Source organism: Zootoca vivipara, chromosome 1 (assembly GCF_965207765.1).
Source record: "Zootoca vivipara chromosome 1, rZooViv2.hap1.1, whole genome shotgun sequence".
Lineage (NCBI taxonomy): Eukaryota > Metazoa > Chordata > Lepidosauria > Squamata > Lacertidae > Zootoca > Zootoca vivipara.
The window spans coordinates 17,358,826-17,374,207 of NC_142582.1; the positions used below are offsets into that span (position 1 = coordinate 17,358,826).

The 15,382-nt window shown below is 44.2% G+C and overlaps 1 protein-coding gene across 2 annotated transcripts; it reads left to right on the forward strand.

Moving 5' to 3' along the window:
• Positions 1-91: 91 nt before the first annotated feature.
• Positions 92-13,087, forward strand: KLHL23 (kelch like family member 23). 2 transcript variants are annotated; one of them, XM_060281248.2, is made up of 4 exons: positions 92-489; positions 2,524-3,738; positions 9,558-9,710; positions 10,754-13,087. In XM_060281248.2, the coding sequence occupies exons 2-4, from the start codon at positions 2,526-2,528 to the stop codon at positions 11,098-11,100; spliced, it is 1,713 nt and encodes a 570-aa protein (XP_060137231.1). In that variant the 5' UTR covers positions 92-489; positions 2,524-2,525; the 3' UTR covers positions 11,101-13,087. The 2 variants fall into 2 exon arrangements, with proteins under 2 accessions (XP_060137231.1, XP_088512089.1); XM_088655963.1 differs by lacking the exon at positions 9,558-9,710 and having other exon boundaries at positions 353-489.
• Positions 13,088-15,382: the final 2,295 nt, after the last annotated feature.

The following is a 15,382-nucleotide window of genomic DNA, read 5'->3' on the forward strand; positions in this document are numbered from 1 at the left end:
TGCTGTGCAGGCCATCTGCTCGCGGACAGCTTGGCAAGCAGCGCCAACGGAGCGCCTCTTCTTCTTCTTCCCAAAGATGGTCAGGTCAAAGGGTCGCGCCGGAGGAGTAAAGCGCCGCCGCGTTTGCTTTCCCTGAAAGATCCGCGGCCAATACTTCCGACACGCGCACACTGGCGGGAGAATTGCAACCGGTCGCGCGGCGGCGGAGGCAGCAGCAGCCGACGCGCCGCGAGCCCTTTTTGCAGGACCCCCTCGGGCGGCTTTGGTCAGAAGAGCGGACGAGGCACGGGCGGGGTCTCTCCAGCAGCAACCCCTATGATGGCAGGGCCCGCCCGCCCCCTCCATGCGCGCACAAGGGCCACCCTGAGGGGAGCAGCCTGAGGCGATAGACGCTTCGCTTATTTCCTCCCCCTCACGGCTCGACCCTCCTCGCTTTTTTTTATTTCTCGGGAAGCGGGCGCGCGCCCCGCCCCGCGTGGAGGAGAGCAGGTGGGTCTCCGCACACCGCGCGCCGCTGTGGGGGGCGGGGGCGGGGTGTCTGTCCGTCACGATACAGGTGCCTGTTTGTGTCACGCACGCGGCCCTGGGCCTTTGGAAATGTCTGGACTCGCATAGCTGCCAAGTTTTCCCTTTTCTCGCGAGGAAGCCTATTCAGCATAAGGGAAAATCCCTGTAAAAAAGGGATAACTTGGCAGCTATGGGAGAGGCGACAACCTTCGCTTCCCAAACCGAGCCCTCCGAGCCCGTTTCCTATCGAAGGCAAGGCGAGGGATTTCCCTCCCCCCCCCCCCACACACTAGTCTTCTTCCACGCGGCAAACGCGTGACTTCGAATTGGTTCCCCGTGTTCTCCTTTTGTCTCGCTGCCGGTGCAAGAGAAACTGCTGGCTTTTGTCTGCAGGCGCCAGTTTCGGATTTACGCATAAGCTAAGCAAGGCTTAGGGCCCCACTATCTCAGGGCCTCCCCCCCCCCAACAAAAAATTATGAGTCTTTGTAAATTGTGTTTCTAAAGCAACTTTTGTTATTGCCAAATGCCAGTGTGTTGCATTATTAAGTTTGTTATGGATAAAAAATCATTTTAAGTTAGAGCTTAATAATTATTTCACTATTAATATACTTCTTAATTGTATTTCACTATTAATATACTTCTTCTTAATTGTATTTCAGTTCAACGATGACTTTGATAAAATACATATTTTGTTATGTGCAAATGGCTTTAGATACCTTTTAGGTTCATAAATTACCATATAGCATATATTCAACACAAAAAAGCGACAATTTGTTATTGACAAAGGACAGCTGGACATATAAAGGGCTCCATTACCTTCAGTAGCTTAGGGCCTCATCAAACCAAAATCCGGCCCTGGGAGGCGCTGTGCTTTTGAATGCGTACATAGCAGCACGAGTCCAGACTTTCCTGCGCTCTCGTGTGTGGTGCTGCATCCTGTGATCCTAAGGAAGAGACGTTGCAATCCCACTTAATGGGGGAAGAAGCCCCATTGAATCCAGTAGGTTACAGGGCTGCAAATAAAATGTTCCAAGGGTGCTGTAAAGTTGCATTATACAAATGTGACACTAGATGGCGACGGTGAGCTATGGAAAAATACAATATATATTTTTAAAAACTTTTCATTTTTTTTTTAAAAAAAACATTTAATAATTTTAATAATTTATTATTTATACCCCGCCCATCTGGCTGGGTCTCCCCAGCCACTCTGGGCTGCTCCCAACAGAATATTAAAAATACCAGCAAACATTTAAAACTTACCTAAACAGGGCCTTCAGATATCTTCTAAAAGTCAGAAAGAATAAGAATAAATAAGATCTAAAATATGGCAAGACATTGAGATGATGTCCAAATAAGGCAATTTATACTGAAACTAGATAAAGAAGAAGATTATGAGGCCATTCTTCCACAAGTGTGCATTTACTTATTTACACCTCATTTACTTCTTGTTACCTAACACTAGACTTAGCTCTTTGTATTTTACGCCTTACGGACTCTACTATATTGTGGGAGCCAGATGTGGATTGTCTTATACCTTCTCCTTTTTGGAGTACCCCTGGTATGAGAACATCTGGATTGAAGGAGAAGTGTGGGAGGACAGTGATTTGGAGGAGAGCATCAAAGAGCATCACAGAGAATTGGAGCTACAGGAAGCTTAATGTCTCCATTAAACAACAGTATGGATAAGCCCAAAAAGAATATAGTGGTACCTTGTTTTGCAAACGTCTCGGAAGTCAAATGTTTTGAACACCGAAAATGCAGAAGTAAATGATTCCATTTTCGAATGCACCTCAGAAGTCAACCGGCTTCTGCTGAGTCCCCCCCCCCCCAAATTTTCTCTATTAAATTTGCAGGCCGCCCCTTGCACCTCGGTTTTCGAACGTTTCGGAACTCGGACGGTCTTCCAGAACAGATTACATTCGAAAACCAAGGCACCACTGTTTATTTATTCAGTAGGGCTTACAGAAGGCTCTACAATCTTCATTGCTTTACCATTTCTTGACATTTTATTGCAGAGATGGCATTGACTGAGCAGGAAGAATATACCTATATATACAAAGACGGCTCTCATCCTGTGGAGTTCTTGGATGCATTCAGAACATTCTACCTTGAAGGTGTATTCACTGATATTGCCCTTCAGTGTGCATCAGGCATGGTTTTCCATTGCCATAAAGCTGTGCTAGCTGCCTGCAGCAACTATTTCAAGGCCATGTTCACCTCTGACATGAAGGAGAAGACTAAGAACCAGGTCGAACTTTCTGGGCTCAGTCCCACAATACTGGAATCCCTGGTGATTTACGCTTACACATCAGAGATTCAAATAACAAAGAGAAATGTCCAAAGCCTTCTCCAAGCAGCAGACCTCCTTCAGTTTGCCTCGGTGAAAAAAGCCTGCGAGCGGTTTCTGATACGGCACTTAGATGTCGACAACTGCCTAGGAATGCACTCCTTTGCAGAATACCACGTCTGCTCAGAGCTGGAGAAGGAATCTAGAAGGATATTGTTATCGAGATTTGATGAGGTGTGGGCACAGGAAGAGTTTTTGGAAATCAGCAGCGAGAAGCTCCAGTTTATTCTCTCCAGAAAGAATCTCGGCCTTTGGAAAGAGGAGGCAGCCGTGGAACCCATTGTTAAGTGGGTAGCCTACGACGTGGAAAAAAGAGCTGAGTGCATTTATGATCTGCTGAGCTGCCTCGAAGCAGATTTAGATGAAATGTATCTGAGGTCAGCTTTAAGCTTGCACAAGAAATGCCGGCTGAATGAAAACAAGATCCGGTCTCTAATACACAACGCGTTGCGCCCCAACACAAAAGCAATTTCTACGAGGTCTACGGCTGTTATGTACGTGATTGGGGGATACTACTGGCATCCTTTATCTGAGGTGCATGCATGGGATCCAGTCACCGATGTCTGGATCCAGAGAGCTGACATGCCGGACCACGCGAGGGAAAGTTATGCAGTTGCTAGTCTGGGACCCAACATTTATGTGACAGGCGGCTATAGAACAGACAATATAGAATCCCTTGATGTAATGTGGATATACAACTGTGAAGCCGATGAATGGGTTGAAGGCTGCCCTATGCTTAATGCAAGGTACTACCACTGCACAGTTACCTTGAATGGCTGCATCTATGCTTTAGGGGGTTACAGAAAAGGGGCCCCAGCTGAAGAAGCAGAATTCTATGACCCTTTAAAAAAGATATGGGTCCCTATTGCAAACATGATTAAAGGTAAGTGGCGTGTTGTTGTTGTTTAGTCGTTTAGTCGTGTCCGACTCTTCGTGACCCCATGGACCATAGCACGCCAGGCACTCCTGTCTTGCACTGCCTCCCGCAGTTTGGTCAAACTCATGTTCGTAGCTTCGAGAACACTGTCCAACCATCTTGTCCTCTGTCGTCCCCTTCTCCTAGTGCCCTCAATCTTTCCCAACATCAGGGTCTTTCCCAAGGATTCTTCTCTTCTCATGAGGTGGCCAAAGTATTGGAGCCCCAGCTTCACGATCTGTCCTTCCAGGGAGCACTCAGGGCTGATTTCCTTAAGAATGGATAGGTTTGATCTTCTAGCAGTCCATGGGACTCTCAAGAGTCTCCTCCAGCACCATAATTCAAAAGCATCAATTCTTCGGCAATCAGCCTTCTTTATGGTCCAGCTCTCACTTCCATACATCACTACTGGGAAAACCATAGCTTTAACTATACGGACCTTTGTCGGCAAGGTGATGTCTCTGCTTTTTAAGATGGCGTATTGCATGCTTATTTGTATTTTCGCATGTGTCTTTTAAAAATCAACGAATATTTTTTCTCCCTCTTCCCTAGGATACACAATTTATTTTTTCGTTCAAGCTTTTAAAAGACAGCCTGATCATAACATAACAGCCTTCTGCCCATGAAAAGAAATGTTTGAGATGCAATTGCTTGAGTGAATTGTCAGTTGCATTTTTTCACTTGGAATTTTTGTTTGACTATTACAACGGAATTTCTGCTCCAACACAATCTTTCACTAAGTTTATTCTGGTATAACTACCAGACTTTTAGAGGACATCTGAAGGCAGCCCTGTTTAGGGAAGCTTTTAATCTTTAAGAAATTAGTGTATTCTAATATTTCTGTTAGAAATAGATGAGATGACAAGAATAAATATCGACATCCTGGGCATCAGTGAACTAAAATGGAAGGGAATGGGCGAATTCAGTTCGGGTGACTATCATATCTACTACTGTGGGCAAGAATCCTGTAGCAGAAATGGAGTGGCCCTCATAGTCAACAAAAGAGTGGCAAAAGCTGTAATGGGATGCAATCTCAAAAATGACAGAATGATCTCGATACGAATCCAAGGCAGACCTTTTAACATCACAGTAATCCAAGTTTATGCACCAACTACCGTTGCTGAAGAAAGTGAAATTGACCAATTCTATGAAGACCTACAACAACTTCTAGAAATGACACCAAAGAAGGATGTTCTTCTCATTACAGGGGATTGGAATGCTAAAGTAGGGAATCAAGAGATAAAAGGAACAACTGGCAAGTTTGGCCTTGGAGTTCAAAATGAAGCAGGGCAAAGGCTAATAGAATTCTGTCAAGAGAACAAGCTGGTCATCACAAACACTCTCTTCCAACAACACAAGAGACGACTCTACACATGGATATCACCAAATGGGCAGCATCGAAATCAGATTGATTATATTCTCTGCAGCCAAAGATGGAGAAGCTCTATACAGTCAGCAAAAACAAGACCTGGAGCTGACTGTAACTCAGATCATCAGCTTCTTATAGCAAAATTCCAGCTTAAACTGAAGAAAGTAGGAAAAACCACAGGGCCAGTAAGATACAATCTGAATCAAATCCCTTATGAATACACAGTGGAAGTGAGGAACAGGTTTAAGGATTTAGATTTGGTGGACAGAGTGCCTGAAGAACTATGGATGGAGGCTCGTAACATTATACAGGAGGCAGCAACGAAAACCATCCCAAGGAAAAGGAAATGCAAGAAAGCAAAATGGCTATCCAACGAGGCCTTACAAATAGCGGAGGAGAGGAGGCAAGCAAAATGCAAGGGAGATAGGGAAAGATACAGGAAACTGAATGCAGATTTCCAAAAAACAGCAAGGAGAGACAAGAGGGTCTTCTTAAATGAGCAATGCAAAGAAATAGAGGAAAACAATAGAATGGGGAAAACCAGAGATCTGTTCAAGAAAATTGGAGATATGAAAGGAACATTTCGTACAAAGATTACCATAATCAAGGACAAAAGTGGAATGGACCTAACAGAAGCAGAAGACATCAAGAAGAGGTGGCAAGAATACACAGAGGAATTATACCAGAAAGATATGGAGGTCTCATACACCCCAGGTAGTGTGGTTGCTGACCTTGAGCCAGACATCTTGGAGAGTGAAGTCAAATGGGCCTTAGAAAGCACTGCTAATAACAAGGCCAGTGGAAGTGATGATATTCCAGCTGAACTATTTAAAATTTTAAAAGATGATGCTGTTAAGGTGCTACACCCAATATGCCAGCAAGTTTGGAAAACTCAGCAATGGCCAGAGGATTGGAGAAGATCAGTCTACATCCCAATTCCAAAGAAGGGCAGTGCCAAAGAATGCTCCAACTACCGCACAATTGCGCTCATTTCACACGCTAGCAAGGTTATGCTTAAAATTCTACACGGCAGGCTTAGGCAGTATGTGGACCGAGAACTCCCAGAAGTGCAAGCTGGATTTCGAAAGGGCAGAGGAACCAGAGACCAAATAGCAAACATGCGCTGGATTATGGAGAAAGCTAGAGAGTTCCAGAAAAACGTCTACTTCTGCTTCATTGACTATGCAAAAGCCTTTGACTGTGTCGACCACAGCCAACTATGGCAAGTTCTTAAAGAAATGGGAGTGCCTGATCACCTCATCTGTCTCCTGAGAAATCTCTATGTGGGGCAAGAAGCTACAGTTAGAACTGGATATGGAACAACTGATTGGTTCAAAATTGGGAAAGGAGTACGACAAGGTTGTATATTGTCTCCCTGCTTATTTAACTTATATGCAGAATTCATCATGCGAAAGGCTGGACTAGATGAATCCCAAGCCGGAATTAAGATTGCCGGAAGAAATATCAACAACCTCAGATATGCAGATGACACAACCTTGATGGCAGAAAGCGAGGAGGAATTAAAGAACCTTTTAATGAGGGTGAAAGAGGAGAGCGCAAAATATGGTCTGAAGCTCAACATCAAAAAAACCAAGATCATGGCCACTGGTCCCATCACCTCCTGGCAAATGGAAGGGGAAGAAATGGAGACAGTGAGAGATTTTACTTTCTTGGGCTCCTTGATCACTGCAGATGGTGACAGCAGTCACGAAATTAAAAGACGCCTGCTTCTTGGGAGAAAAGCAATGACAAACCTAGACAGCATCTTAAAAAGCAGAGACATCACTTTGCCAACAAAGGTCCGTATAGTTAAAGCTATGGTTTTCCCAGTAGTGATGTATGGAAGTGAGAGCTGGACCATAAAGAAGGCTGATCGTCGAAGAATTGATGCTTTTGAATTATGGTGCTGGAGGAGACTCTTGAGAGTCCCATGGACTGCTAGAAGATCAAACCTATCCATTCTTAAGGAAATCAGCCCTGAGTGCTCCTTGGAAGGACAGATCGTGAAGCTGAGGCTCCAATACTTTGGCCACCTCATGAGAAGAGAAGAATCCTTGGAAAAGACCCTGATGTTGGGAAAGATTGAGGGCACTAGGAGAAGGGGACGACAGAGGACAAGATGGTTGGACAGTGTTCTCGAAGCTACGAACATGAGTTTGACCAAACTGCGGGAGGCAGTGCAAGACAGGAGTGCCTGGCGTGCTATGGTCCATGGAGTCACGAAGAGTCGGACACGACTAAACGACTAAACAACAACAATATTTCTGTTGGAAGCCGCCCAGAATGGCTGGGGAAACCCAGCCAGATGGGCGGGGTATAAATAATAAATTTTTATTATTATTATTAGCTTTCGTGGGCATGCACACATCTTCAGATATGTGCATGCACACGAAAGCCTATACCAGAACAAACTTAGTTGGTCTATGTGAGGTGCTACTGGACAATTTATTATTTATATTATTTTTATTTTGACTGCGTCAGACCAACACGGCTACCGTGTTTCCCCCTTTTTAAGACGTAGCCATAATATAAGACATAGCAGGATTTCTAAGCAGTTGCGCGATATAAGCCATAACCCGAAAATAAGACATAGTGATAGACCCTTCCCCCCTCCCGCCAGCCAACTCTCCCCCATAAAAATCTCTCCCCATTTTACTGTCGCTCCAAAGACACGTATTTCTTTTAAAAGCTTGTAAAAATGCACCGTAGAGCCGTTCCTGCAGCCTCGTGATTCCCCCTCCTGTTTCTGTAAGCATTTTTTAAAATACCTGTAAAAGGATTCCAAAATATTTTTTTTTAGCTAGGCTGTGTGAGCTCTGCTTGCTTGGTGAAGAGGAGAAAAGTGGCATTTGCGGTGGGGAGAAGATGAAAGCACGAGGGAAAAAAGAGGGGCGATTGAAGACGCTGCCTTCCCCTTTAGGGAGAGACTCTGTGTGCGCGTCTCTCTCTCTCCCCCCCCCCTCTCTCTCTCTCTCTCACACACACACACAGCCCACCTCTCGTTTCCCCCCACCTTTCCCCCTTTTAATAGCCTTTTAAAAAGTGAGGATTCTTTTTTCTTTCCATTGCTTGTCTGTAGAGCTTACCCTTTAAGGATTTGTACCAGTACCGGGATCGCTGCCGGTGGCGCAGTCCTTGCCTTGGGGATTAAGGACTTTCCCCTTCTCGCTGTTTAGGAGCTGCTAAACACTGCCCTACACCCTACACAAAAGTTAACATTTTGTGGGTAAGAGAAACACGGACGGGTTGTTAGGACCAGCAGATTATCTCACCCCGCTTTCTGCTGGCTCAATTGCTACTTAATTGCTACCATTTACCATCTTAATTGCTGCTCAGCTGGCTGCTTTGTTTTCTACAGTATCTCAGCCGGTAGCCTCTTTGCTATCAGTGCTACAAAGTGCTACATTGTTGGAACTTTCGCTCTTAAGTCTTGGGCAGTTGGCTGGCTGGTAGAGATCCTTATTTGCTTTAGTATAGGCTACTGCTACGACTGCATCACACAGATAGATTCCATTATACTGTACTGGTTTAAATTTAAGAAGCTCCAGTGTAGCAGATTGCTATTAAGTGAGTCCCCACCTGGGAGGGGAGAGAGAGAGAGCAGCCCTTCGGAGGAGCTCCTTCCCTCCCTCACGAACATCCCAGGGCCGGGGAGAGAGGGCTGGGCCAGCGATGCACACACCTCCCTTCCCTCAGACTCCCTCTCATGGAGCTTGGTGGTGGCTGTTGCCCGTCATTTTCTTTCAGTCAAGAGTCCTGCCCCGCAGGGAGACAGGGAGCAAGAGGGGCACTGCTCCTGATGTAATAAAAATACCGGTAAGACATTCCCTGAAAATAAGCCACCCAGTGTTTTTTTGAGGAAAAAAAGTGATAAGACGGTGTCTTAAAATGTGGGAAAGACGGTACCTACCTGAATCTACAATCTTTCACTGTAGCTTAAGCTTCAAGTGTATTCATTGTGCTTATTAGCTTTTTCATAACTCATTATCAGGAGCACATTTCTCTTAATGTTTTGGATATTATTGTCTTCTGTTAAATCATGTGAAGTTCTTGTGTTGCCTTTCTCAACAAATTTCAAATGAAAATATACAAACTTGTGCATTCTCACTTATAAGCTTGATCAGCAGAATATATTGCCATACCTACCTTGTTTCTTCTTAAGCGTTGAAAAAACTAGCTCTGTGACCAAATGCAGCTACCGTATATAATTATTGGAAAAGCTTCAAGATGAACCAGAAACAGCCTTTAGTGTATAATTTATTATGAAATCATTTTAAATATTGAATTTATAGTTCTCTTATTTATACACCATTGCTTATATATTGTACCATTATTTATATATTAGTTGTATTACTAACTTGATGGTGAATGTCACTCAGTTTTAAAGCTTTTTAACAATTTCAGTTTTATTAATTAGGGGTTGGGAATGCCACGGCCTGTGTCTTGAATGAAGTTATCTATGTCACTGGAGGTCACTACGGTTATCGGGGAAGCTGCACTTACGACAAAGTTCAAAGTTATCACTCTAATATTAATGAATGGAATGTCATCACCACCAGTCCGTATCCAGGTAAGCTTTACTCCCACTTGGTGGTTTGAATAATTGCCTACCAAAAGCAGCAATTTGCCTGTTTTTCTTCCATCAAAAAAAATATCTGCAGCCGCTTTGCTGATTTGCACCCACACGTTAACATTCAAAAGCTCACAGCCAGCTTGCATTGTTGAGTAACCCACTTCCTTGCAGGGAGCCCACTGTTGACTCACAGAACCTGCTGCTCCCCTTCCTTTGCTGTTTCTGCCTGTTCAGTATTTTTCAGTGCTTTTGTATTATGACCCTCAAACTCTGGTCTTGCTGTATTTCTACTATTTAGGGATTGTAGAGTTGGAAGGTGTGGGAATGTTCAGGGAGGCAGGAGAGGATATATTGTTTATTAATAACACCCTTCCTAACTTGAGCTAGCAAGTTCTATAATTTAGCAGAGTTTTAGCATTCCCCTTTAAACGCACAGCGGGTAGCTGGTTGCAAGCTTGTTTAAGCTTCTCACTATAGATTCCTGGTAAGATCCCTTCCTTCTCCATCTTCCTTTCATCGTGTGAGCTGCAGTGGCTTCCATATGGGGTAGATCCATAACTAAGTCTGCCTTCAGGGATCCAGCTGTGAACTGATGATGTGAGTAAACTACTTTTATATATCTTAAATAAGATTGTGGCGTGTTTATTCTTTTAAGAGGGAAATAAGGGATCTTACCAGGAATCTATAGTGAGAAGCTTAAACAAGCTTGCAACCAGCTACCCGCTGTGCATTTAAAGTGGAATGTTAAAACTCTGCTAAATTATAGAACTTGCCAACGCAAGTTAGGAAGGATATTAATAAACAATATATCCTCTCCTGCCTCCCTGAACATTCCCACAGAAGGGACCCCTGTGGACCATCTAGTCCAGCCCCCTGCAATGCAAGAATATGCAGCTGTCCCATACAAGGATCGAACCTGCAACCTTGGCATTATCAGCACCATGCTCTAACCAACTGAGCTATCCTGCTGCCTGCCCTTTTCCTTCCTTTTCTTCAAATGCTTATTCAGTGTTTTTCAGCACTCTCTGTTTTACCTGTAGAATATGGGCTGTGTTCCATTGCATTGGAGAACAAGCTGTACCTTGTGGGTGGACAATCGACGGTCACGGATTGCTATGACCCAGAGCAGAATGTATGGAAACAGAAGGCTGATATGATAGAAAGAAGGATGGAGTGTGGCGCTGTCGTCATGAATGGATGCATCTATGTGACGGGAGGCTATTCCTCTTCCAAAGGGTCGTATTTGCAGAACATTGAGAAATACGATCCTGAATGCGATACATGGGAAATTGTGGGGAATCTCCCCAGTTCTATGCGCTCGCATGGCTGTGTCTGCCTGTACAGTGTACTAGAGGTTGAAAATGCCACTTATGGGACAAGGAACTAATAATATAAGGGAGCCCAAACCTAGAGGAATGATGGGACCTAGCCTATGGAGGAAACACGTTATTCAGTCACTATGCAACACTACTCCGTTTGGCTTTTATTGACACTAAGCCTAGTAGTGCGTCAACTCCAGTTAAGCTCCCACATTGTTGATACAAGGGCTACCACTTCTTTTGTTACTACTGTTCTCTGCCCTACAAGCAATGTGAATGTTTGATTGCTGCCAGAGCCAGATCTGATTAACTGTTGGGGGTTAGGGTTTTATATTTCTAAAGGGAGAACAAACATTGGTTTTGTGTGTGTGTGCAAACCAAGTTATTTTTGCACCAAATATGGTCTTAAAGCCAATGTTAAACAGGTATGAGGGGGAATCTGTGACCTTCCTAAACCTTGCTAAACTCCAAGTCTCATCCGTCCCAACCAGCATGACTAATGGTCATGGATGATAGGTGCTGCAGTCCAAAGCATCTGGGAGAGGTTCTCCATCTCTGGTATAACATCTCCAGTTTATCTCTTGACAATAGCAAACTGCAGACTTGGGCTTCTCTTAATACCCAGCACAATTCCCCCCTCCCCTTTTCCACTCTGCCCTTGACATTTGGAAAGTTGTTTGGCTTAACGTACAAGCTCAACATACAACATTCGAGCTTAACATACAACTCAGCAGGTTGGTCACTATTTTGTGATATTTTTAATTGGCCCTAAAATAGTTACTGTGCTACTGTTGCTTTTGGATTTTTGTCCGAGAGACAGACACTGCCTACAATTTGTGTCTAATCAATAGGTGGCATCTACGCTACAGGTTGACCTCCTTTATTAATTTTATGGTACTACTGTGTTGCCGTTGTGTATGAACGGTACAATAGCTATCAAAATAAAATATAGGTGTGTGTGTGTAAATGAGCACAACTCCCTAATTTTAGGGTCATACGAGGTTAGGCAGTGGTACTTTCTTGGATCTGACTGGGCAGAAGACCCCGCTTTTTGTATATTACATAACTGCCTATCCTATAAATTTGAACAATGTGCTTTTCAAATGCATTTTGGACTAGAAATCTATTGTTTATCTTTCATAGTTGTAAAACTACTTTTGCATATCACGTTTGTTTTTCAGAATGACGATCTAAAAGTGACTTTAAAAAATGTAAACAATTGAATTTGTGGTCTAGGTCACTGACGATAACCAGCTGCTTATAAAACGTTGCCGCCTTTTCTTTATTTGGCTTACATAGCACCAAATGCTAAGCCAAACTATGCCTTACCATGAACAAGCAAGAGTGCATCTAGAAAGTCATGGCCACTTCACTCCTACCCTAGTCCTGGTCCTGCTGCTATCATGCTACAGACACCTATGCTACAGACTTAGCATTACATGTAAACCTGAGTTCATTATTTGTCTTCCCTGATGACACAAACCTTGGTTACAGCTCATTGCGGGGCTTTGAGCAAGACAAACCATGTGTCCAGGTTTGCCCATAATGCTAATGGCTTGACTCCTGGTAGCATGGCAACCACAGGCATGGAGAGGGTGTGGAGCAAAGCAGCCACAAGAATTTAAAAGAATTACTACCCGGTAGTATTTGAATTTTAGTTCAAAAGTACCAGCACTGTAATAATCACTTCAGTACTTTTCTTATTTCCAAAAAAAGTTGCTAAGTTCACCAGCACATTGATAGCAAACACTAAGAAAAGGAACCCCCAGTTTCAGGATGACAATGCAAGAGACATCAGCATAAATGTTTACAAACTGCGAGTGCCACTGTTCTGGTCATTATTATTTATAGAAGTGGGAAAGAATTAGAATGTAGAGCTTTCAGGTTCTTGTTACAATTGTATTTATTGTTTTTGCTTATATTTAATTTATATTTAATTCACATTAAGGATGTTGTGCATTTGATAAATATTTGTAAAATGTGATTTACTTTCAGGAGTAAACAAAATGCTGCACTGTTTTCTAAATTATAAGGAATACACTACTTGAAACCCTTTTTCAAGATGTGCTCATTAACTTTGGGGGGGGGAAGACTAATCTAATATCTTATCCCACTGAAAACACAGGCACCCCCCCCCCCAACTTGTGCAGGGCTTGCATTCTGGGTCATCACTCGCTTCCGTGAAATCGTTTGTAATTGAAAAAGCCTGCATACACCCCATTATTCCACCCCGGTTCACCCTGGGTCACTTCAGGGTTTGGTGATGTGTGCATGTGCATGATTGCTCACATATTGGTAGTGCCTAACATGGGAGTTGTCTGTAGTACATCTCAAAATGTGCTTAGGACCAAGAGGGAAGAATACCGTTTCCTTGAAGTAACTTCGGCCATTTTTTCTCAAGCATGCCAACATGCTTGCAAGAAGCGATCAAATAAATAATTATATTATTGGCTACAGTCTGGGGGTGGGGGTGGGGTAGGGTATAATTACGTAATACAGTACATCAATAGCACACCATAGTGCCTTTTGTACATTTAGGTTCCAATGCCTAAATAAACCCCATTTCTCAGTGAATTTGTTCAGACCACTGGGCACTCACTTGTGGGGTGCCTCAGATTTCTGTTCTCTCCCCCATGCTTTTTAATATCTATATGAAGCCGCTGGGAGATATCATCAGGAGGTTTGGGCTGGGTGTTCGTCAGTATGCAGATGACACCCAGCTCTACCTTTCTTTTAAATCAGAACCAGTGAAGGCAGTGAAGGTCCTGTGTGAGTGCCTGGAGGTGGTTGGAGGATGGATGGCGGCTAACGGATTGAGGTTGAATCCTGACAAGACAGAAGTACTGTTTTTGGGGGACAGGAGGTGGGCAGGTGGGGAGGACTCCCTGGTCCTAAACGGGGTAACTGTGCCCCTGAAGGAGCAGGTGCGCAGCCTGGGAGTCATTTTGGACTCACAGCTGTCCATGGAGGCACAGGTTAATTCTGTGTCCAGGGTGGCGTCTACCAGCTCCGTCTGGTATGCAGGCTGAGACCCTACCTGCCCGCAGACTGTCTCGCCAGAGTGGTGCATGCTCTGGTTATCTCCTGCTTGGACTACTGCAATTGAAGGTGACCCGGAAACTGCAATTAATCCAGAATGCGGCAGCTAGACTAGTGACTGGGAGTGGCCGCCGGGACCACATAACACCGGTCCTGAGAGATCTACATTGGCTCCCAGTACGTTTCCGAGCACAATTCAAAGTGTTGGTACTGACCTTTAAAGCCCTAAACGACCTCGGTCCTGTATATCTGAAGGAGCGTCTCCACCCCCACCATTCAGCCCGGACACAGATCCAGCACCGAGGGCCTTCTGGCGGTTCCCTCATTGCGAGAAGTGAGGTTACAGGGAACTAGACAGAGGGCCTTCTCGGTAGTGGCACCCGCCCTGTGGAACGCCTTCCCAGCAGATGCCAAGGCAATAAGTAACTATTTTACTTTTAGAAGACAACTGAAGGCAGCCCTGTTTAGGTAAGTTTTTAATGTTTGATGCTGTACTGTTTTTAATATTCAGTTGGAAGCCGCCCAGAGTGGCTGGGGAAACCCAGCCAGATAGGAGGGGTATAAATAATAAATTATTATTATTATTATTATATATCTGACTGTAGGTAAGTATGTTAATTTAACCACAAATCCAGTACACCAAATCTCCAATAACCAATCTGATATTAATGGGAACATTTTGATTTTTCCTATGAAAATTCACACTACTGGTAAAAGAGTTCTATCCCGTTTGACTGACCTGAGCAAGGGAATAATAGCCTGCAGCTGAAAAGCAGGGCAATGATTACGCTTAATCATCACAGGTCAAATTAGATATGCCCAAATATGTACCCGATTGCCAAACAGGTGGGTGCTGCAGCTTGTGATCAATCAATAATCATAGAAGTGTACTTCATACATGCTCAGAGAGGTGCTTTATTTACTTTTTTTATTGATTACCTAGCTTCCAATGCGGGCTGCGAGGCTGATGTCACTTCCCGCTTTTACGAAATTGATAGTTTAGCTGTGCTATGCTACAAAAAACAAACATGGCTGGCTTTACCCTGAATATTTTTTTTACTGTCAGAAAGTTCTTCCTGATGTTTAGCCATAGAATCACACGCAAGAGACGATCATATTTGGAGCTGCACGGTGCGCGCCCGCTTCCTGCTCCTTTGCCAGTGGAGAGAGAGATCTTTGCAAACCATCCTGACAGCTCGCTGGGAAACTTCCGAGGATCCGGATTCAGGAGGCGGGAGCCGCGGAAACCCAGCCCTCGTGGGCCGGGCCGGGGAAAGGGGTGCGGCCAGCGCCGCACAGGCTGCTGGGCTG

Coding starts and splice junctions, on each gene's coding strand:
- KLHL23 (XM_060281248.2), top strand. CDS start 2,526: ATGGCATTGACTGAGCAGGAAGAATATACCTATATATACAAAGACGGC. Junction 3,739..9,557: donor TATTGCAAACATGATTAAAG/GTAAGTGGCGTG, acceptor TTTATTAATTAG/GGGTTGGGAATGCCACGGCC. Junction 9,711..10,753: donor CACCACCAGTCCGTATCCAG/GTAAGCTTTACT, acceptor TTTTACCTGTAG/AATATGGGCTGTGTTCCATT.